The sequence below is a fragment of the Suricata suricatta genome, chromosome 1 (assembly GCF_006229205.1).
Source record: "Suricata suricatta isolate VVHF042 chromosome 1, meerkat_22Aug2017_6uvM2_HiC, whole genome shotgun sequence".
Classification (NCBI taxonomy): domain Eukaryota; kingdom Metazoa; phylum Chordata; class Mammalia; order Carnivora; family Herpestidae; genus Suricata; species Suricata suricatta.
The window spans coordinates 19,862,754-19,887,811 of record NC_043700.1 but is presented as its reverse complement, the minus strand read 5'-3'; the positions used below and the strand labels follow the sequence as shown (position 1 = coordinate 19,887,811).

The 25,058-nt window shown below is 39.0% G+C and overlaps 1 protein-coding gene across 2 annotated transcripts in view; it reads left to right on the top strand.

Moving 5' to 3' along the window:
- Positions 1-25,058, top strand: part of ZDHHC2 (zinc finger DHHC-type containing 2) — a 55,000-nt gene that overhangs the window by 17,899 nt on the left and 12,043 nt on the right. For both annotated transcript variants that reach the window (XR_003906812.1, XM_029935135.1), the window contains exons 4-10: positions 2,542-2,662; positions 9,701-9,770; positions 10,486-10,518; positions 17,209-17,329; positions 18,913-19,045; positions 24,261-24,387; positions 24,686-24,778. Coding sequence is in view for 1 of the 2 variants with exons in the window: in XM_029935135.1 (XP_029790995.1) it covers positions 2,542-2,662; positions 9,701-9,770; positions 10,486-10,518; positions 17,209-17,329; positions 18,913-19,045; positions 24,261-24,387; positions 24,686-24,778 (698 nt within the window). In the remaining variant the exon portion in view is untranslated. The remainder of the gene's footprint in view (positions 1-2,541; positions 2,663-9,700; positions 9,771-10,485; positions 10,519-17,208; positions 17,330-18,912; positions 19,046-24,260; positions 24,388-24,685; positions 24,779-25,058) is intronic.

The window sequence follows — 25,058 nt, the reverse complement described above, 5'->3', positions numbered from 1 at the left end:
CATTAAACATGCAAAAGAGTCTTTCAGTTCTGTCACTGACTAGAACTTTCCTCTAAGGTAAAAAGGATCCAGAACTCCATAAGAAAATGTGATAAAATGTTGATGGTTTTAATCCTTTTGATTATTTTTAAGTCTTTATTAAACTAATTTTCAATGCTAGGTTTTAAATTAATTTTAGAAACACAGAAGGGAGATATATTTGCCTATATGGTGCAATTCTGAGAATGGAATGTTGGGGACTGAATTATAAAATAAGTTTTTCCTGGGGTGCCTGGGTGGTTCTGTCAGTTAAGCATCTGACTTTGGCTCAGGTTACCATCTCGCCATTTCTGATTTCAAGCCATGTATTGGCCTCTGTGCTGACAGCTCAGAGCCTAGAGCTGCTTCAGATGTGGTGTCTCCCTCTTTCTCACTCTGCCCCAGCCTCAGGGATCAGTGTGCAGGGTCTTACTTTGCTAGGCTGGAAATAACACTGCTCACGGCCACTCACCACCCCATGTATATATTCAAGCAATCAGAACACTTGTGTAAATATGTTTCAGGTTTTAAAACAGATTTAAGGTAGCATACAAGTGAAGAGTAACTGATAGAACACAATACCCCTTCATACATGTGACCTTCATTTATTTGTCATTTGTATTCATTTGAGAAAGGACTGGTTGAAGTGTAATTTGAAAAACGACGAAATTAACTAAGAAGTAAGCAAATGCTGTGAGTTTATAACCAGAGGAGTATTTAAGGTAGAGAATACATTTTTAAATTATGTTGGAAACTCTTAAAGACATAACTGTAACGTATCTACTAATTTAATGCCAGTAAATTTAATATGCTAATTAAGAATAATTTGTATTATGTAAATTTCTACTTAGAGAAGACTTTTTTATTTCCCTTACCTTAATATGTCTGAAATTTTACAGTTATATTTAACTACATGTCATGCATATGGGAATTTTATGGTAACTTAAACTTTATTTACATTTGAAAGCTAGAGATTTGTTTTTCTTTTTATAATAACCTTGGTAGAATTGTCAACCTCTGAACAAATATTTTTAATTTTTATTTCTCCAAAGGTAAAGATTTAAGCTCAAATATCATCACCTCATTTTCAACAAATTGTTTTTCTTTTTTTCATTGACATGATTAGATTCCTCTTAAAACTTAAAAAAAATTGTAAAATATGCCCTACATACAAAAAAAGCATATGTAATGCATTAAAGAATAAAAAGGGCGCTTGTGTGGCTCATTTGAGCATCTGACTCTTGATGTCGGCTCAGGTCATGATCCCAGGCTTATGGGATTGAGCCCCACATCAGGCTCTTTACTGAGCCTGGAACCTGCCTCAGATTCTCTCTCTCCCTCCTGCCCTTTCCTACTCACACTTGCACATTCTCTCTCCCTCTCTCAAAAAAATAATAACAAAATAAAGAAATGAAAAGGCCTAAACAGTCACCCAAACATCAGAGAAAACATTATTTATATTTTCAGTATTTCTTACGTACTCTTCCATACTGTATTTCCCCACATTCCTCAAGAAGTAACTACTATCTTGAAGTTTTGTGTTAATTGTTCTCTTGTTTTTCTTTATAATTGGTATTTTTATGTATATACATGTATATGCAGATGTATATGTGAATGTATATGTACGTAGTGTATAGCTTTCTGGTTTAAAAATTTTTAGGAATGGAATCACTCAGTATATGTGCTATAAAATTATTCGTTATTCAACAGTATATTAAGATTCTTTGTTGTGCATAGCTCTATTCATTATTGTTGGATGCATCAGGGGATCCAGTTATGTGGATATATCATACTCCAGTTTGTCCATTATCCTTTTGATGGATGTTTGGGTTGTGTTTAATTTTTTACATTTCAAACAACAATGCTATGAATATCCTTGTACGTGTCTCTTGGAACACATTTATACTTATATAGACTTTTAAGACTCGTTTTTTGTGATTGGGTTGTGTGTATATGTGTTTGTGTGTGTGTGTGTGTGTGTGTGTGTGTGTGTGTGTAGCCCAAACAAATTTGATTTTTCTCAAATAAGGATTTTTTAATTGGGTGGGCCAGATTGGCAGTATAAGAAGTAAATTAATGATTAGTTCTTCAGAGTGCTGGAAAATTCATGTCATGATTATTCTTAAGTTAAACTCACTTAGATAAGAAAACATGCTTGATAGGTTTCTTTCTATTTTTATTCCTAATAATATCCAGTTGAAAAATTTACCCAGTGAGCCAAATATTTTTTTTGCCATTTCATTTATTAATATAATACTGGAATAGAATTCTATAAAACAATTTTACATACTCTCTTCCTCTTGAGTTTCCTCAACATCTGAGGAAGTAGGTATCATTCTCTTGTTCTAATTGTATCAACTAATGATTCACTAGATTAACGGACATGCCCAGATTCAAACTCTATTATCACTCACAACGTATATAATATATACAATTAAAGTTTTATAAATACCTTTTCATAGGTGTATGGACCAATATGCTATTTCTTGAGAACACTGACTGAAATGTACATTTCTTCCATAGTTCCATCTCTCTTATGCAGAGAAAGAGTTGTTGGAGAGAGAGCCAAGAGGGGAAGCCCACCAGGAGGTCCTTCGGCGAGCTGCCAAAGATCTCCCCATCTATACCAGGACCATGTCTGGAGGTACGTGATGATGCGTGATTTGGCACGATTGTTGTGGTGACCGTCAGCATATTTATATACTTGAAACTGGTAAACACTCATTGAAATATATTGTGTTAGGTCTTGGGTGGTTATTACATCTTTCCTATACAGTTCTGTAAAACAGACACGTGAATAATGCTGTGTGGCAGAGATCTCAAATGCATCAGCACTGACCTCTCCTGACTTCTCTAGTCACTTAGGTGGGACTCAGTGGAGACGTTAGAACTGCTGAAATACTAATTTGTAGTTGTATATATTTTTAAAGTTTAAAAAATTTTTTAAATGTTTGTTTATTCTAGAGAGAGAGACAGAGTGTGAGCAGTGGAGGGGTAGAGAAACATGGAGACACAGAATCTGAAGCAGGCTCCAGGCTCCAAGCTGTCAGCACAGAGCCCAAGGTCATGACCTGAGCCGAAGTCAGATGCTTAATGGACTAAAGATTTTTAAAATGTTTTTTTATTTTGACGCACGTGAGCAGGGAAGGGGCAGAGAAAGAGGGTGAGAGAGAGTCCCAAGCAGGCTCTGTGTTGTCACCTCAGAGCCTGATGCAGGGCTGGAACTCAGGAACCTTGAATGACCTGAACTGATACAAAGTGTCGGACACTTAACTGACTGAGCCACCCAGGCACCCCTGTTTTTAAAGTTTAATTATAGCTCTTCCTATTTTTTAACTTAAAAGGGCACAGTATCTTATAATGAACATAATATTGACAATTTTACATAAATTTAAAGCAGTAATTGTATAAAGTATATAAAACTTAATGGTACAATTTCTTTATCTTCAAAATGTATGGTAATTTTCTTCTTTTTCTTTTGAACAAATGCATTTCAGTAAATAAATCTCTTTTACCTGGGTCGGATTTTTTAGGCACTGTAATAGCTATCTAATAAAGAATTGGCTTAAAAATGGACATAGATGTGTGTTGATACTTGCCAACCAAGACTCACCCAGAAATTTTGTGACTTTAGGCCTGTGCGCCCCCCTCCCACTTTGGTGGCCCCATATGGATGTGGAGCACTTAAAATGTGGCAGCTCCAGGGCACCTGGGTGGCTCAGTCGGTTAAGCTCCTGACTCTTAATTTTGGGTCAGGTCATGAGATGGAGCCCAGCTTTGGGCTCTGCACTGACAGCATGGGGCCGGCTTGGGATTCTCTCTCTCTCTCTCTCTCTCTCTCTGCCCCTCCCCTGCTTATGCTGTCTCTCTAAAAATAAATAAATAAACTAAAAAAAAAAGCAACCCCTCCAAATTGAGTTGTGCTTTGAGTATAAAATACACAACTGGTATGAAAAAACGAATGTAAAACATCTCATCAATATTTTTATAGTACTTACATTTGTTTCTAACTCACTTGAGAATCATAATTAAGTCTAAGTCTAAGTCTTGCAATATTTTCTCTCTGTGTTCCCTGTTTCTCAATGGGCAAGTGGTAACTCTTTGATTTAATACTAACATCACACTTTCTGCCCCACAAGACAGAGATGTGCTTATGTATGTTTATGTCTACTGACACTACATAACCCTAAGCAAATACTTATTTTAAGCCCCCTAAAAATGTTACTACACAAGTTTCCAAACTAGTTAATGACAGTGACAGTTCAGGGGGCAAAAAACATGTCTCCACATTCCTAGAACAGTGCTTTTCCACGGCACCCCTTGAAATACGGGGTTAAGAGAAGGCAGGGAAGCGTAGGTTGTACCGAAACAAAGTATTAATTTCCATTCGTAAGAACTACACTTCGGATTTCTAAGTCATCTCCTTGTGTACTTTATATAATGCTAAGGCTGTCATCTCACTCCTGAGGTGAACTTATGGTTCTTAATATTTGTGACAGTGGGGAATACAATCTGGATTTCCTAATATAATCTTTGTTTATATTTTCAGTGCAAAAATTCTGGATGCCTGCTAAAATCAATATTAACTTACTAGAGTCATTGACTCAGTTAATTAAATTATGCTAAATTTTAATAAATAGGTTATGCTGGTGTGATTGATCCCCCTCCAAAATATATAGAATGTAAAGGAAAACACAATGCAGAATGGATGATCAGTGGGACAGCCACAGTACCACCAACGCAGGAAAGTGAGAGGGGTCCTTCCTGCCTCACCCCGAGCAAAGGCCCTTAGGTTCCTTGGACACTTCCTTCTTTGCCCTGAGAAACTGACTAAAGCAACTGAAAGATGCAGTTGATCTTCATGCACTTTGTATTTCAGAGAGAATTGAAGAAAGTGATGGTAATATAATTAGGATTTTCCGGTCCCTTTTATATCCACAGTCCTTCCTCCAAATCCAAAAGAGAAAAAGGCCAGCTGCTTAGATTAAACTGCCCCAAACAGAAAAATTCAACGACATGCAGACTGGAATATGGGGCATAGTAAAGCAGAATATGATTGAGACTCTTCATGTCTCCTGTTTTCTTACAGAGATAGCCAAACATTTTTATAGATATTTTTTATTTTTATTAAATTGAGACTCTATACTTTGTTAGCTCTCTTTTGCCCTTGACAAAAAAAAAATTTTTTGTAGATTTTGACTTAAGAAGGTAACAGTGAAGGGTGATGGAGCTTATCTTTTTACACATGGATGTTGATAACATTGTCTTTTCATCATTACCCGCCAAGGTTTTTAAATACATAAGTAAAATAATACATGAATGAACTCTAAAAAAATTCTAGCAAGACAGTTAAAACTCTTTTTGACTGTTGAGTTTTTAAATGGTAATCGGATAGTTCATTTTAAATTACAGCAGGATAATTTTAGCTGAATATAAGATAGCACATGGAATTTTTTTAAAGATTTTATTTTGATCACCTGGTGCTCATCATGACAAGTGCCCTCTTCAAGCCCATTGCCTGTTTACCCCACCCCGGCGCCTTCCCTCTGATAACCATTAGTTTGTTCTCTACAGTTGAGTCTGCTTCTTGGTTTGTCTTTCTTTTTTTCACCCTTTGCTCATTTGTTTTGTTTCTTAAATTCCACATATGAGTGAAATTATATGGTATTTGTGTTTGTCGGACTTATTTCACTTAACATTATACTCTGTAGTTCCATCCACGTCATTGCAAACGACAATATTTCATTTTTTTTATGGCTGGGTAATATCCCATTGCATACATGTACGCATCTTTATCCAGTCATCAGTGATGGACTCTTGGGTGCTTCCATATCTGGGCTATTGTAAATAATGCTGCTGTAAACATAGGGGTGCGTGTGTCCCTTTGAATTAGCGTTTTTTGAATTCTTTTGAGTAAATAGTAGTGTGACTGCTGGATGGTAGGGTAGTTCTATTTTTTACTTTTTGAGGAACCTCCCTACTGTTTTCCACACTGGCTGCACCATTTTGCATTTCCACCAACAGTGCAAGAGGGTCCCTTTTTCTCCACATCCTCGCCAATACCTGTTGTTTCTTGTGTTGTTGATTTTAGTCATTCTGACAGGAGAGAGGTGATATCTCATTGTAATTTGATTTGTAGTTCCCTTATGGTAAGTGATGATGAGCATCATTTTATGTGTCTCTTGACCATCTGGATCTCTCTCTTTTTTTTTTAATTTTTAATGTTTTTTTATTTTTGAGATACAGAGAGACAGAGCACAAGTTGGGGAGGGGCAGAGAGAGGGAGACACAGGATCTGAAGCAGGCTCCAGGCTCAGAAGTGTCAGCACAGGGCCCGAAGATGCAGGGCTTGAACTCACAAACTGTGAGTTCATGACCTGAGCTGAAGTCAGATGCCCAACCAATGGAGCCACCCAGGCGCTCTGACTGTCTGGATGTCTCTTTGGAAAAGTGTCTGTTCAGGTCTTCTGCCCATTTTTAATTGGATTATTTGTTTTTTGGGTGTTCATTTGTATAAGTTTTTTATATATTTTTGAGACTAACCCTTTATTAGATATATTATTTGCAAATATCTCCTCCCATTTCATAGATTGCTTTTTAATTTTGCTTATTGTTTCCTTCGCTGTGAAAAAACTTTTTATTTTGATGTCATTCAATATTTTATTTTTGCTTTTGATTTCCTTGCCTTAGAGGACCTACCCAGAAAAAAAATACTATGGCTCATGTCCAAGAAATTACTGCCTATGATCTATTTTAGGATTTTTATGGTTTCAGTTCTCACATTTAGGTCTTTAAAACATTTTGAGTTTATTTTTGGGTGTGGTGTAAGAGAGAGGCCGGTTCCATTCTTCCGCATGTAGCTGTCCACTTTTCCCAACACCATTTGTTAAAGACAATGTCTTTTTCCCGTTGCATACTTGTTTGTCTCCTTTGTCATAGATTAATTGATCATATAATGGTGGGTTTATTTCTGAGTTTTCTGTTCTATTGATCTGTGTTTGTATTTTTGTGCCAATACTGTACTGTTTTGATCACTGCAGCTTTGTAATGTAATGTGAAGTCCAAAATTGTGGTGTCTCCAACTTTGCTTTTTCTTTTTTAGGATTGTTTTGGCTATTTTGTGTCTTTTGTGGTTCCATACAAATTTTAGGATTGTTTGTTCTAGTTCTGTGAAAAATGCTGTTAGTATTTTGATAAGGATTGAATTAAATATGTTCATTGCATGGGGTAGTGTGGATACCTTAACAATATTTGTTCTTCCAGTCCACGAGCATGGAATGTCTTTCCATTTCCTTGTGTCATCTTCAGTTTCTTTAATCAGCGTTTTATAAAGTTTTTAGAACACAGATTTTTTTTCACCTTTTTGGTTACGTTTCTTCCTAGGTATCTTATTATTTTGGGTACAATTTTATTTTATTTTATTTTTTTAATTTTTTTTATGTCTTTTATTTATTTTTGAGAGACAGCGTGAGCAGGGGAGGGTCAGAGAGAGAGGGAGACACAGAATCTGAAGCAGGCTCCAGGCTCTGAGCTAGCTGTCAGCACAGAGCCCGACGCGGGGCTCGAACCCACGAACTGTGAGATCATGACCTGAGCTGAAGCCGGCCGCTTAACCGACTGAGCCACCCAGGTGCCCCTGGGTACAATTTTAAATGAGATTGTGTTTTTTTTAAATTTAAAGACTAAATCTATGTGTATGAAAGACTGTGACCAAAAATCTTATTTCTACATTGTTTTGGTTTGTTTTGATTTCCTATGAATTATTTACCCATTTTGAGTTGAGAGGTTTTTTTTTTCCCCCTCCAGCATACTTTAAAATAGAGATAATCACCATCTGGAGAGAACTTAGCATTGTCCACCAAACTCACCACTTGAAAGTCAACTCTAAGTGTAAAAAACATGTAACAGGTTTTAAAAACTTGGCATTAAAAATGTAAAATGTGTGATTAAATTTGTATATTAACTGTATGTTGAAATAATATTTTTGGATATTAGGTAAAGAAATATATTTTATTAAAATTAATTTCCCTGTTTATGTCTTTTTAAAATTTTTATTTGAGAGAGAGAGAGAGAGAGAGAGACAGAACGAGAGCCAGGGAGAGAGGCAGGGGAAGAGAGAGGATCTCAAGCAGGCTCCATGCTCAGCTTGGAGCCGATGCGGGGCCTGATCCTATGACCCTAGGATCATGACCTCACCTGAAATCAAGAGTTGGACTCTCAACCAACTGAGCCACCCAGGCGGCCCCTGTTTTTGTCTTTTAACATAGCTCCCAGAGAATCTAAAAATACACATGTGGCTCACATCACCTTTCTGCGGGGTAACACTGCCTTGCGCTTGAATGCTTTGCATGAGCCAGTGATACCGTGTAGCTTTTCCGAGTATGCAGCTGTGAGTCTCCTGCCTTCAGGAGATGAGGCACCATGCCATTAATCTCTGCAGTTTCCGGAAAAAAAGAGATGTAAGAGCATGATTGAGAACTTATTTCAGTATTGAAAACAATTTCACAGAGGTCTTGTTGTTTGAGAAAACCTCATCCTGGGGCGCCTGGATGGCTCAGACAGTTAAGCATTCGACTTCAGCTCAGGTTCACAATCTCACAGCTCATGGGTTCAAGACCCACATCCAGCTCTGTGCTGACAGCTCGGAGCCTGGAGCCTGCTTTGGATTCTGTATATCCCTCTCTCTGCCCCTACCCTGCTTGAGCCGTGTGTCTCTCTCCCTCAAAAATAAACATTAAAAAAATAATAAAAATAAAGAAGAAAAAAGCTCATCCTAATCTTAGTTTATAGCAAATTTCCCAATTTGAACACATAATAGAGTTTATTCACAAATTTCTACAATGTGTTTCTCATAAAACTTCTAAAATGTGGTTGTATCCTCTCGTACTTGAAGGATAGGAAAGAAGTTGATTTACCTACAGGAGACACTGTGTTTACTTTGATAGAAATGGACATAGTTGCATCCTTTGTGAGCCTTAATATCATTACTAACAATTAGGAACGCCTTAGAAAAATTCCCCCCAAAGATTCTCTGTTCATGAGAAATCCCTTTAAAAAAAAAAAAAAAAAAAAAAAGGGCGCCTGGTTGGCTTTGTTGGTTGAGCATCTGGCTTGGGCTCAGGTCATGATCTCACAGTTCCTGGGTTCAAGCCCCATCAGGCTCTGTGCTGACAGCTAGCTCAGAGCCTGGAGCCTGTCTTTGGATACTATGTCTCCCTCTCTCTCTCACCCTCCTCTGCTCAGGCTGTCTCTCTCTCTCTCTCTCAAAAATAAATAAAACATAAAAAATTTTTTTAATATAAATAAAATTTAAAAAAATCTCTTTTGAAAACTGAGCCCGGAGGCACCTGACTGGCTTAGCCAGTGGAGTATGCAACTCTTCATCTTGGGTTCGTGAGTTTGAGCCCCACACTGGGTGTAGAGCTTCCTTTTAAAAGAAAGGTAGGAAGAAAAGGAGGGGGGAAGGAAGGGAGGGAGAAAGGAATAAGGAAAGAAAGAAAGAAATCCGAGGCTGTAAGCAAGTCATTCTATTTTTGTATTTACACAGTAGAACATCTCATTTTTGCCCAATTTGAATTCACTGTGCTTTTTAGAACTTAAATTTGGATAGATGATAAAAGCCATTTAATTGTATATTCCGTTCAGTGTTAAATCTAGACTAAGTGGAGCTTTTTGTCCCTAGCAATCCGATATTGTGATAGATGCCAGCTGATAAAACCAGACCGCTGCCATCACTGTTCCGTCTGTGACAAGTAAGAAAAACATTTTCTTCTAAAACTTCTACATGCTGGTGTCTTCTTAATTAACATTGTTTCGATCCTCACTGTTTTCTAGATTATGTCCTTAATTGTGCTTCCAAGAGCTTTATTTAGGAAATAGAACCAGTGTAGTCACTTGCATTAATGTGAGTGTGTCCACGGCCACAGTCACTTAATTGTCGCTTTTCCCCCGGATTCACACGCATGTGAGAGAAGTGCACGGGTTTTGACAGCTCGGGCTTGGCTAGTTCTCTTTAACAAATGCTTCTGTGACTCTTTGTCATCTTTATAAAGATAGCTCGTTTGACTTCATGACAATCAGATATTGTCAGATTCTTACTACCCCACAGCTCCGTGTCATAAAGATTGATATTAAAGGAAAAGATTCATCCAGACTTTCTGTGAAGCTGTTGACATTTTGCACTTTCCTTCGCCTAAGATAATTGTGTATTAACATCTTGCATTGTTTGTAAGAAATGAGGTATCCGATTTGTATTTTAAAGCATGTATATATTTAAAGTTCCGTAATTATATGATAACTAAAATGGGCTACCATGTTTATTTGAGCTGAAGACTTTCTCTGTTATTCAACTTTTAGATAAGTGAGCACTTTGGCGGTATTTTAGTTGCCACAACTCTTTTTTATATTTGCTTTTCATACTCTAATGGGGTTAAATTTTATGGCATTCTGTTTTGTTTGGTTTTTTAGATGTATTTTGAAGATGGATCATCACTGCCCGTGGTGAGTGTAGACCTCCTCCCAAGCCGGTGTCCTTCCCTCACAGCTTAACACACTCAATCATTTACTGGTTAAATATTTTTATAAAGGAAATCTTGCCTTAGCTGACCCAGGAGGTACTTTCAGATTTAGTTCCTAGTATTTGTTGAGTTAGCTCGAAGGAGCCCTTATTCAGGAGAAGTTCCATGAAGTAATTTCAAAACTAGTAGGTAAACGGTATAAAAGTTAATGAGTCACATTTGCTTAGAACAAATGGTTTTCTTTGTACGCACATGCCTAAACACAGAGATTCTGAACCGCTTCCCAGAAATTACACCAAAATGTATTCATAAGTTATACACAACACTTCACTGCGAGTTTTGAATAATGAATTAATTCATCTAAAGCTTTAACAGTTGATTTTAAATAAAACTTGACACTGAGGTGTAGAATAGCAAGTACACAAGTATATACATGTAGGTTTCCAGGGACGCCTGGGGGCGCTGAGTCGTTTTAAGCGTCTGACTTCAGCTCAGGTCATGATCTCACGGTTCATGAGTTCGCATCCCACATTGGACCCTCTGCTGTCAGTGCATAGCCTGCTTCAGATCCTCTCCCCCACCCCTTCTTGTGTTTCTCTCTCTCTCTGCCCCCCTCTCAAAAACAAACATAAAAAAAAAATTTAAATACAAATAAACAAGTGTTTCCTCTTAGAACTCCATTAATATTTTATAAAATAATTTTAGATCAGGCACCTTAACAGAGGGTTATTTGAAAGCTAATGAAGGTTCATTTTTTTCTACCCCTCCCTGTAATTTTTCTTCTCAACATGCACCTGTGTGGGACAGCTGCACTGAGACAGCCAGTGGCTTGGGTGTGGACACGAGGCTTGATGGAATGTACAAGCCTTCTCTCCTTTCAGGGGTGGCCCTGCAGAAAGGCGGACGTGCCCACCGCTGTCTGCCAGGTATAGGCAGAAGCACACAAGGAATGATTCTCTTAGCTGCGGGAAATCCCAGGGGAATGTCGGGGGCAAGGCATTTTCTCCCTCTAGATATCTCTTCCTTTCCTCCACCTACATTTTCTTCTTTCAGATGTTAAGGCGAGTTAACGCCTATGAGAATAACGTTCTTCTCAAAGAATGATCTCAATAAATAGCCTCGCCTGTAAGTTATTTTCATTTGTAGCCATTCTTTTGCTTCCCTCATTCTTTCATTCATTGTGTTCTCTTTCTCAGCAAGTAGTTTCCGGCACCCTACCCACCCACCCACCCACCCACTATCCGCAGTGGTAAGTTTCTTATCTCCCTTGCATTCCTCTGTGGATCCCCCCAGCAGCTCGCTTGGCAGTGCCTCGCCAGTCCCCACGGCCCATGTCGGGGTTCGCTGCCCCTGCCTCGAACAGTTCCCGGGCGCACTGGCAGCCCCCCCACCCCCACCCCACCTCAGGCACCACTCTCTGTTCTTCTCTGCCTGAGGGCTCTTTGCCGGCTGAGGGGGTGGGTTCAGCTCCTGAGCTGGGCGGTCCCCAAATGCCAGGGCTTTCTGCACCCAGAGGCCACCCTCACCCAGTGAGGGCCTGGCCAACAACACAAGCTTTCTTGGCTTCTCTCCCGTCCTTGTTTCAAAGACACTGCATCCAAGTTCTTGTCCAAGCGCTGCTCTCTGGGGAGCCTGTACTGAGACACCCCTTTTTCTGAGTAGCCGTGTATTCCAGGGGAAGCTTAGAGCGGGCAAGAACTCAGGGACCTAGAGTTGACTTTGATCTTTCTGACTGTTAGTAACAGGAGATTGTGATGATACGGGGTGGAGAGGTGGACACGGCCTAAATCCCAAGCTTTGCACACCTGTAAAGCGTACCACACCCTTGCTATCCTCACTACGGCACAAAAAATAGAAAATAGTATACTGTGATGGCAATCTTTTCTAAAACTGCAATTAATTTGGTGTTCTAAGAGACTTGTAGCATAATCTGACAGTATTTTCACATTTTTACAGATATTATCAAGTTAGTGAAGGGAAACAAACAGAAAGCTTTGGCGGTTTTAAACTATTGCTTTTTAAAATAAGTTTATTTTATGAGGGAGAGGGAGAGATTGAGGGAACGAGCAGGGGAGGGGCAGAGAGAGAGGGAGGGAGAGAATCTCAGGCAGGCTCTGAGAGTGGGCTGGGGGGCGTGGCTGCGTGCTCCGCGGTCATGAACGTGGTGACGTGGAAGGTGTTGAAGGAACTGAACGCAGGACCTTTCAACTTCCCTGTCACTGCTTTGCGCTGTTGCGTCTCCTGTCACAGGCACTGTTGTCACAGCACTGCCTCAACCCCGGGCGGTGGCTTTGGGAGGAGCTGAGTGCCAAGGGCCCAGTATCCACCTGGTGCGTGCTGCAGGGAGCGGCCACTTTATTTGTGTATTTTAAGTTTCAAAATAAATTTTAATATAAAAAGTTTGGGGCATCGTGGCGGCTCCATCAGGTAAGCAGCTGACTTTGGCTCAGGTCATGATCTTGCGGTTCCAGAGTTTGAGCCCTGCGTCAGGCTCTGTGCTGACAGCTCACAGCCTGCACCTGCTTCGGATTCTGTGTCTCCCTCTCTCTCTGCCCCTCCCCGGCTCATGCTCTGTCCCTCAGTATCTCAAAAATAAACATTAAAAAAATTTTTTTAAGTTTATAGGTAATACATACATACTCATGTTTCTAAATTTAAAAATAACAAAAGTACAAGTGTTCTTCTCAGTGTCCTCTCCCCCTTTCTTTTCCTCTTCTCAGGAACATGTTGCTAAATGTCACGGGCACACTTCAGATACAAATGTGGATGTGTGTGTTACATGTTTTTATACACACACAAAAATATTTTACACATTATTTTCACACAAGTGGTTCCATTATAAACTGGGTTTGTGCCTTTTTTTTTTTCCCTCTTCAGTTACTATATCCTGGAGACTTTTCCCTACTCATATCTATGTAATCTTTTGTGTAGTCATTATGTGAATACAGCAGTCATTTATTAAAATGTCTTCTACATGTCCCAGACTAGGGTAACCTTATTATGCAGGCCTTGTGTATGATTTTGAAGTTCAGTAACCATCAGCTTTGAGTGTCTGCAAAATCAGAAAAGTATGCTTCTTTGATGTCAGTGATTTCAGCGTATCTGCTGTGGCCAGTTATAACCCCTCAGGGTGCTGGGGTTCAGACTTATACTTGGGTTTTAACTAAACAGTGATTGATCTTGTAATCAGAAGTGTCTTTTCTTTTAATATAAAATTGTCATTGATATTAATTAATTTTATTAATGATATGTTTTGACATGCTTGCCAAAGATTAGATAACACTAATTAAATTTAACAATGTTAGCTTCAATTTGAGTACCTATAACGTGCCAGAGACTGGCTATGCATATATATGTAAGATCTGTAAGTTTTGTAACAAGGACAAAAATCATAGAAATTATTTGTCCCCAGGCACCTGGGTGGCTCAGTTGGCTGACTGTCCCACTCTTGATTTCAGTTCAGGTCTTCATCCCAGGGTCATGGGTTCAAGCCCCATGTCAGGCTCTGCGCTGAGTGTCGACCCTTCTTAAGATTTTGCCTCATCCTCCCTCCCTCTCTCCCTGTCTCTCTCTCTCTCTCCGCCTCCCTCTCTCCCCCCTCCCCTCCCCCTCCCTCCCCCTCTTGCTTCCCAACCCTGCTCCTCTTCCCCACTTGCATGCTCTCTCTCTTTCTTTAAACAAATTTATTTTTAAAAAGATTTATCGCATTTTAAAGAGGAGGCGTAGTGGGGCTCAGAAAAGTTAAAGAATGGGCTTAAAGTCCCAGGACAAGATTGTTAGACTCCAAAGGCCGCTTTCTTTTCTTTTTTTTTTCTATATTATCTTCTTTTTCCAATTTATAATCAACAACTTTTCTGAATCAGAGCCAACAGCTGTTTGCACTGAATTTTATTTTTATTTATTTATTTTTAATTTTTTTTTATGGTTTTTATTTATTTTTGAGAGACAGAGACAGTGAGAGCAGGGGAAGATCAGAGAGATGGAGACACAGAATCCGAAGCAGGCTCCAGGCTCTGAGCTAGCTGTCAGCACAGAGCCCAACGTGGGGCTTGAACCCACAAACCGTGAGATCATGACCTGAGCCGAAGCCAGATGCTTAACCAACTGAGCCACCCAGGCGCCCCTGCACTGAATTTTAAACAACATACAAGGGGTATTTCTCCATCTAAAATCATTCAGACACAGATATATTCTCTTCCTTTTCAAATTGGGTCTACAGAGGAGTAGGCAGTTACAGCATTTCACCAACAGCTCTCTGTTATGAGGAGACATTTTATTACTATATTTCTTCGGTGTAAAGTTCATATCCAACTGTAAATTACTTGGTCTTTATTTACTGACTGCCTATTCTGTTTCCCAAGTGACAAAGTTACATTACATCATGCTCCTAAGCAGAAGTCAAAGTGAGTTAAATTTGATGTGATAAAATCTGTAATCAAAATCATTTTCCTTTTCATGAAAATGCTATGTATCATTTGATACCAAAGCTGCTTCCTACATTCCCACTGGAAGAGAAACAGTCTTTCCTACCCCTTCTTATCTTCCCCGCGTCCACAAAAGAGTCACTGTCTTCGCTCCCACTGTCCAAAGAGTTGTGGGGCCTCAGCTTCAGTCCAACCATTGTGTCCTCTGGAAGCCGGTACCGGGAAGCCAAGGGCATGTCTGCATCCTCTGGAGATAGAATGCAATTAGACTAGGTTCGTTTGGAAATCTTTGCAATGTTATTTCTTGCCATTGTTTCATTCAGATTTCACAAAAGCCAATCTCAGGGGCACCTGGGTGACTCGGTCAGTTGAGCGTCTGCCTTCGGCTCAGGTCATGATCTTGCGGTTCGTGGGTTTGAGCCTCGCGTCAGGCTCTGTGCTGACAGCCCAGAGTCTGGAGCCTGTCTTTGGATTCTGTGTGTGTGTCTCTCTGACCCTCCCCTGCTCACGCTGTCTCTCTCTCTCTCTCAAAAATAAATAAAACATTTAAAAAATTTTTAATAAATAAATTAATAAAAAATAAACAACAACAAAAGGCAATCTCAGCAATTGGCTTGCACTCACAAAAATCATGACTGCTTTTATACAATGTGTATCACAATTTTTGCCTTCTTTATGAACTTATTTGCTATACGCAATACCTTTATGTCCCCAAATTACTAAATCTAATGCTGTTCTCTTTACCGTAAGGTTTTTGAGGTAAATAGTGTAAGCATTTTTCTTTTTTCCCAAATTTACTGATTATTCATAAGCCAGATAAATGTTTACCTTTTTAATTAAATTTTTTTTTTATTTTAACACTTACACGACACCTATTCTTTTAACAGATTTTTAAGTTCACACCACAGTATGATTAGGTATAGGCACAACGGTTACAGCATTATTTATTTATCTGGGGCGTATTTATTTATCTTGCATAATTGAGTAAACATTTTTCATATGTGCACTTTCACTTTAAAAATCTAAAAAGAAAAATGCCTCAGTTTGTTACAAAGTCAATAGAGAATGAGAGCACTTTGCTAACATTAGAGTCAGAAAAAGACATTTGAGGAAACAATTTGTGTACGTCCTTTGCACTAGGTTTGTTGTATGAGTTAACAAAGTTGACTCACCCCTTGAAGATACCAGCCATTTCCACTTAGGTGTTGTGTCACATTTATAAGATCATCCTGTAATTCCATCTTTATCAAAAAGAAAATTAAAATAATTAAGTTTATTTATTAGTTTTGAGAGAAACAGAGACAGTGGCAGCACAGGAGGGGCAGGGAGAGAGAGGGAGAGAGAGAGAATCCAGAGCATGCTCTGCACTATCCGCGCGGAGCCCTGCTTACGAAACTGAGATCACGACCCGAGCCAAAACCAGGAATCAGACACGTAACCGACTGAGCCCTCCAGGTGCTTGAAAGTAAAAAATTTTGATAGAAAAGAATGTGACTGTGAAGTATGAGTTGTGTTTGTATTTCTTTATTGATATATAATAGTTTGAATTCCTACCCCTCTTTCCCGAATATACTGTAGAGTAAGAACTGAGAGTTATCAATCTCGTTGTTTGGAATCAAAGGCTATAAAGCCCGCTCTCCCGAATGTTTATTTTGCAGAGCAGGAAAATGAAACTCTTACAGACTGTTCCCCCTGGTCAGGGCCACATAGTTGTCAGGTGGCAGTTACACGTTATGACCCCAGCTGTGTGGCTCTCAATCCTATTTCTTCTCTTAAACCTCCCTTGATAGTCTGTTTGCTTCAGTGGTGTGCTGATGGCATGTAGTTTGTGAAGATATTTCATCGAATTCGGGAAAACCCGAAAGATTTGAAGTTACTTAGTCATAGCTAGAAATCAGATCCAAAAGTAAGAAAGCAAAAGTATGTTCCTTTTATCTGCCTGACTTCTCCCCAGCTCTGTGTTTTTAGGCATGTGCTTATTTGCATAATTGGGCATGAAACACAGCTATATGGTTCATGATTGATTAAAGCAATATCACATATTAAATTTAAAAATCTAAACAAATTCCTTTTGTGGAGTGGATTTCCTTAATGCCTGTGTGTGTATAGAAATCTTATGAGTCATGCTTAAAGAAAGGCCAGTGGATTTTAAATGACAGGAAACCAAATACTGTGTTAAGGATGAGCATATGTAACCTAGGTTGAAAATGTGCAACTCACTGAAAATGTTGTTTTTGTTTTGTTAACAGGGTGAACAACTGTGTTGGATTTTCAAATTATAAATTCTTCCTCCTTTTCTTGGCTTATTCTCTGCTGTACTGCCTTTTTATTGCTGCTACAGACTTACAGTATTTTATCAAATTTTGGACAGTAAGTCAATACCTTGGTGACTTTTTGTGGTATACAAAAGTACATAATAGATTTTCAGTAACCGAGTTATTTCAGACACTGATTTATAGAATTGAGTTCATTAATATACAGTCAATCCTCATTGTTCACAGATTCTGTATTTGTGAATTCTCCTGCTCGCTAAAATCTGTCTGGAATCCCAGAGTCGGGACTCAGAGTTCTCGTGGTCATTTGCAGACGTGCTGAGAGTGGGAGACACGGGACTCGTGCGCGTGCACGGTCCTCGCCGCGCTGAGCAAGGCAGCTCCGGCCTCCCCGTCTGCCCGTCTTGCTCTCCCACACCGTCCGCAAGTGTGCTTCTCAGTCTGATTGGCGTCACGCTTTTTGAGTTTTGTACTTTTTGTTGGCGATTTTGCTGCTTCAGATGTAGTGCTGAAGTGCTTGCTGTCTGGTGTTTCTAAGCAAAAGGAGACTGTAATGTGCCGTAGGGAGCAAACACGTGTGTCAGAGAAGCTCCCTCGGGCACGACTTACGCCATTGTTGGCCATGAGTGGTGAATCAACAATATGTGCTCAGGAAGATGGCAGTTAGGTGTCTTGAAGCAGAAACCCACATCAAACAAGGCTGTGTATCCATCAGTTGTTGAGAATATGGTGATCAAAGGCTCCCAGAACCTACCTCACCCTGGATTTTGCCGTTCACAGTGGATCCACAGCCACGAATTCAGTGTTCATGGCGCCGTTCTAGAACACAACCACTGTGAATAATGAGAATTGACTCTACTATATTTACCTATATAGTATGATCACAAATATATACATATATGGTATGACCAGTTTTTACTCTGAAGACTCTGCTGTCAAAGCTGTCAGTGAGACCTGGTGACGTGTGCCAATATATGATATTGAGACAGTATGACCTATCAGAAGGGGGCATCTCCTGGTAGTTCAGGGGTTTCCCTCAGTGTCGTAGCCCAAGCCTGGCCTTCCGGAGTGGACAATACGTACAATGAGAGACAAGCTGGTTTTGCTTCGAGATGGCCTGGTCTCGCCCACGCGTGTCGTGAGGCCTGTTTTAGGTCAGCGTTACGCACTGGGGTTGACCCTTTCTGTGATGCTGTTCTCTAACCTGGCTCGGAGCGTGACTGGGTGTGTCGCTGCGCGTGTCCTCGTGGTGGATGCTGTTGTTTGTAGCAATGCAAAACATCGATGAGAACAGTAAGTGTGTCAGTGAAGGCATTAATATGAAACTGTTTAAACATTTGTAAAGCTGTAGTATATTAACAACACATTTTGGGGAAGTAAATCAGAAATTATGTTTTATAGTTCCTTTTACTGTGCTTCCTAGTGTTAGAGTCCACACATACGCTAACACAATTTTTCTATGATTCAGTTATGAAAAACAAAATAAATATCTATATAAATTAATAGTGAACATCTTTTAATCTTATGACCTCTTTCCTCAGCGTTTTAATTAACATAAAGCCATGTATCTTTCTCCATATCTAAATTTTAAAAAATAGAGCAAAAAAAAATCTTACTTACAAAAGCAGGGGAATTCGTATCCCTTTGACAAAACATTTTATTTTCTTCCTTTCTTTATAGAATGGCCTACCCGATACTCAAGCCAAGTTCCATATTATGTTTTTATTCTTTGCCGCAGCTATGTTTTCTGTCAGCTTGTCTTCTCTGTTTGGCTATCATTGTTGGCTAGTCAGCAAAAATAAATCTACATTAGGTGAGTATTCAATTGTTGGAGTTAACAGAACTTTAACCTCATCAAAAGTTGCCCTGTGATTAAATGCCAACCTGTCCTGACATGGTAAAAATCAATTTTATTTCCTACACTGTCTTACGAGAAGGTGGCTTAGCCACCTACAGATGCACTTGCTCTGTATATTTATCGGTTGTCCATTGTGTGTGAAGCATTTTGTATATACAGTTTGAGCAGAGGGCTGCCTAGTCTGTGACGGGCGCAGACAATCAGCAACCAAACATCAAAGTAATTACAGAATGTGAAGTGTTATATAGAAAACAGAAGACCGAGGTATGAGTCAAGGTCTGGGATCGTGGAGGGGAGCTTACTCAGAGTGGCCAGGAAGGGCTTATCCAAACAACAAGTACATAACCTATGAAGTGAGCCATGGTAAGAGCCATAACATCTCAGGCAGAGAAAACAGTGTGTTCAAAAGCCCTACAGAAGTGAGATGCAGCTAAAACAGCCCTTCATGGGAAATGCTTAGCTAGCTATAAAGGATTCCGTTAAAAAAGAAGAAATACTGCAAATCAGTCATATTAAATCTTAAGCAAGTACAAAAAAAAAAGTAAACCCAAAGCCAACAAATGGTAGGAAATGCTAAAGATTAGAAAGGAGATAACAGAAACAGATAATTTAAAAAAATGGAAGTTCAATGAAATCAATAATTGGTTCTTTGAAAATATCAACACATTTTACAAGTTGTTACCAAGAAAGAGAAAATAGAGAAGATTCAACTAGTGAAAATCCATAATGAAAGCAGAGACATTACTACTGTACTAGATTTACAGAAATAAAAAGGATTATAAGCAAATACCCTGAACACAACAGATTAGGTAGCCTCGATGAAATGGACAGATTTCTAGAGATGCAAACCACTAATGTGACTCAAGAAGAAATGTAAAACCTGAAGAGACCTGTAACAAGTGAAGATACTGAATCAGTAATCACAAACTTCATAACAACGAAAAGCCCAGGACCACATGGCGAATTCTACCAAACATCCAAAAAGAAAAAACTAACAACAGTATTTCTCATTCTCTGCCAGCAGAAGAGAGGATAACACTTTGCAAGTCATTCTATAGGCCAGGAGTGTCCTAATACCAAAGCCAGACGACATCCAAGAAAACTACAGCCCAGAATCCCTTATGAACATAGAGACAAAAATCCTCAATAAAACATGGGCAAACCAAATCCAGCAGCTTATTAAAAGGATTAGATATCGTGGCCAAGAAGGATTTATCCTAGGAATGGAAAGGTGTTTCATTATACAAAAATCAGTCAATGGCAATATACCACAATAATAGAATGAGGGGAAAAAAACATGTGGTCAACTCAGCTGATGCAGAGAAAACCCAACACTCTTTTAAGATAAAAGCACTTAACAAACTAAGGGCACATGGGGATTTCTTCAGCACGGGGGGCTTCCTCAAGCCTCAGATGATAAAAGGCATTAATGAGAAATCTGTAGCCAGTATCATACTCAGTGGTGAAAAATAAAAACCTTCCCCCTGAGACTAGGAACAAAACAAAGTTGGCCACTTTCACTAGTGCTGTTTAATCTAGCCAGAAAAATTAGGAAAAAGAAAGAAAGCCATCCAGATTGGAAAGGAAGAAGTAAAACCATCTTTCTTCGTGGATGACATGATCTATTTTAAGAAACCTTAAAAAATCCACTATGAAAACTATTAGAGCTAATAGTTTCATGACAAGATCAGCAAAGCTGCATGACACTTCAATATGCAAAAAAATCAGTTGTTTCTATACACTAGCAATGACCCACCTAAGAAGAACTGAAAGAAACAATTCCATTTATAAAAGCATCAGAATAGTAAAATAACTAAGAATCAGTTTAACCCAGGAGGTACACCAGTGGTACACTGAAAACTACAAAGCTTGGCTGAAAGACCTTAACGATGCAGATAAATGATAAGACTTCCCGTGTTCATATATTGGAAGACTTAATATTGTTAACACGGTAACGTGACCCAAAGTGACTTACGGAGTCAGTGTAAGCCCTTTAACAATTTCAACAGCGTTTCTTGCAGAAATGGCAAAGCTGATCCTCACATTCACATGAAACTGCAAGGTGCCCCAAATAGCCTAAACAGTCCACTAAAAAAACTAAAACAAGGTTCTTCCTGATTTCACAATTTACTACAGAGCTACGATGAACAAAACAGTGTGGTACTGAGGTGCCTCGGTGGCTCAGTTGGTTAAGCATCTGACTCTTGATTTCAGCTCAGGTCATGATCCTAGCATCACGGGATCCAGCCTTGCATCAGGCTCAGGGCTGAGCATGGAGCCTGCTTAAGACACTCTCTCTCTCTCTCTCTCTCTCTCTCTCGGCACCCCTCTCCTGCTCACTTGTGCACTCAAAAAACTGTGGTACTGGCATAAGGATAGAGATATAGACCAATGGAACAGAATTAGGAGTCCAAAAATAAAGCCATGTATCTTTGGCCAGTTGATTTTCAACAAAAGTACTGACACCATTCAGTGGAGAAAATAAAAGTATCTTTAACAAATGTGCTAAAACAACTCTTAGAAGAATACATAGGGATAAATCTTCAGGATCAGAATAGGCAATGAATTCTTAGATATAACACCAAAAGCATGAGTAATAAAAAAAAATAGGTAAAATTGGACTCTATAAAAATTTTTAAAATGTATGCATCAAAGGACAGCATCAAAACAATAAAAAGCAACTACAGAATGAGAATAGTATTTGCAAATCATACCTCTGATCAGGACCTAGCATTCAGTATATAAGAAGAAATCATACAACTCAACAACCAAAAGACAAACAGCCCCGTTCAAAAATTGGCAAAGAATTTGAATAGACATTTAAATAGACGTTTCTCCAATGAAAGTATACAGTTGGCCAAGAAGCACATGAAAATATGCTCAATGTCATTCATCATTAGGGTAATGCAAGTCACAGCCATAGATACCACTTCCCACCCAAATCAACACAACAGCAGGCAGTGTCGCTGAGGATGTGGAGAAATAGGACCCTTCGCCCTTTGCCCACAGGAATATAAAGTAGTAGCTCCACTGTATACAAGGTGGCAACTCCTTAGAAAGTTAAACATGAAATCATCATATGACCCAGCAATCGCACTCATTGATACATACTCGGAAGCACTGAAAACAGGGACTCCAACAGATGCTTAACTTCTACCTCAGTGTTCACAGCAGCACCATTCATGATAGCCCAAGCTGGAAATGATCCAAACGCCCATTAAAGATGAATGGATAGAAAAAAGTGTGATATTTTCTGTACAGTGGAATATTATTCAGCCACATGAAGAAATGAGGTGCTGGTGCATACTACCGCATGCATAAGTCTCAAAAACATGCTAAGTAAAAGAAGCTGGTCTCAAAGGTTAGTAGTATAGAATATCACTTATGTGAAATACCCAGTTAGGTAAATCCGTAGAAAAAGGAAGTGTATTGGTAGTTTTCAGAGGATGAGAAGAAGGGAGAGACTGACTCATGAGGTGATGAAAATATTTTGGAACGTGAATGTATTATGAATGTATTAAAATGCCACTGATTTGTTTAATTTAACACGGTTAATTTTCTATTCTGTGAATTTCACTCCAGTATTTTAAGAAAGCCCTGCAGGAAAAGAGCTAGAAATGTTTGTGAAATTATCCACATGGCTAGAGCATAGAAAGGTAAAGATGAAAAATGTACTATGAGGTTTGAGACTTAGGGACTATGCTAAGTAGTATCTTCTAGACTACCTTTGGGAGTTTGGGAACGCCACCAGGACTTAGAAATCCTTATGATCTCAAAGGACACTTCACGCTGTCAGACATCATTATTATACTAGTGAAGATTAATATAGTATATAGTCTATGAATGTTAATTAAAAAAATTTTTTTACATTTATTTATTTTTGAGAGAGAGACAGTCCAAGTGGGGGAGGGGCAGAGAGAGAGATAGAATCCGAAGCAGGTCCCAAACTCTGAGCTGTCAGCACAGAGCCTGAAGCGGGGCTTGAACTCATGAACCATGAGATCATGGACTGAGCCAAAGTGGATGCTTAACTGATTGAGCCACCTGGGTACCCCTCTTAATTTTTAATATTCAGGTGAAATCTATACCAAATATAGTTCTGGTGAACATATGGGTATAATTTTTAAACAAAGTATCTTATTTCAGACTATATGTTGGATAATTATAATTCGTCAGAAGAAAATGGATTATTTCTAGAAGCATATAACTTCTAGGAACTTCTAGATTTAACTGGTAACACTGAAAATACTTCCATGATATGTCCTATAATTTAAAAAAAATGTTTTATTGAAAGCTATATAATCCAGGGTGACAGACACTAAGGATCTTGCAAGTTGTCACATTTTTCATAGTATCCTGACTCTGTTAACAGAATTTTGTTTTCTGAATGATGCTCGGAAATCATTATACTTCTGTGTTCGTTCATGTTCCAAAAATAAAAGTTTATATTTTTCATCTTAGCATTATTTAAATAGAAATCATAGCATAATGGAAGGGACACTGATAACCTTGCTCAGGTTCCCCCTCTGTCATTTAGTTGCTGTGTGATCTTGGACAGGCCCCACAGCCTCTCTGAACCTTGATTTCCATATGCAAAGTAGGCATACCCAGACACAGTGTTTGCTTCTGCACTGGATCCTGCTTTGGACAAACCAGCTTTAACATAAATTTTTGGTCCAGCTGGAAAAAAAATATATGATTGGATGAGATTAAATTTAAGTGAAATTGGAAAATGAAATTTTGACTGAGATTGAATGAAAAAGGGAATTTGTACAGTGTATGTAAAAGTACAGTCTCATTGATTAAAAAGCTGTGTAAGTGTTTATCGATCTCCATCCATCCATCTCTCCATCCACACATCTATCTAAGAAAGATCCGGAAGATAAAAAGTTTTCATTGATTTGCTTATTTGTGTTTTCTAATTTTCTTTTGCACTGCACACGTGCTGCTATAATAATAAAGGGATTCTTGAAAAACTAAATGTAATCACATCTTATGAAACAGAATAGGCGATCTCTCTTCCAGAGCTGTTGATAGGTGGATACAGGAGCTGAATATTCACAGGGGGCTAGCCGTTGATTTTTAGAGTTCTCTCGTTTCGTCCAGTAATTTCTAAACCGGGGGGTTACTCTGTCTGTTACTCATGTGAATACTCTCCCATCTTTCGTAGAGGCGTTTAGAAGTCCTGTGTTTCGACATGGAACAGATAAGAACGGATTCAGCTTGGGTTTCAGTAAAAACATGCGACAAGTTTTTGGGGATGAGAAGAAGTACTGGCTGCTACCCATTTTTTCAAGGTAGTTTGCTGTGAAAATACTCAGGTTTTCGGCTGATGAAAGCAATCCAACTGAAGAACTCTAATTCTGCATGGGAATTCCTGTTTCTTGAAAAGAATTATTTCATGCTTCACTCTTACATCAGTGTGGACGTGCGTTAACTCGTCCTCACCCTTGATGTGCTGTATCGAAGCCATTGTCTCATACACCTGTCTTGTCCGTAATATAACCGTGTTCTGCTCGCAAACATCGTATGGTAACAGTTTCACTCTGTTGTCATTTTTTACTGCTCAATTGTAAGTTTCCCTTTTAATTCTAGTCTAGGTGATGGCTGCTCCTTTCCAACTTGCCTTGTTAATCAGGATCCTGAACAACCGTCTACTCCTGCAGGATTGAACTCCACATCAAAAAAGTAATCCCATCTTCTTTTCTATTTTACTTTCAAATAATATATTTTCTCCTCCTGTGTCCTTGGGCTATATATTTCTTTGGAAAAAAATTAGAGCACAAGATACTTTCCCACACTGGTTCCCACTTGGAATGAGAGAGATCGGAGAGTAGGACTGAGGAGAGGTGCCTAGCGAGCTTTAATGATACTTATAAAACTCTGTTATTACTCTGGGTAAACAGGTGTTAATTCTCCATACGTTTTGTCCGACCGAAATATATTACAATTTTTTAAACGCAGTGCT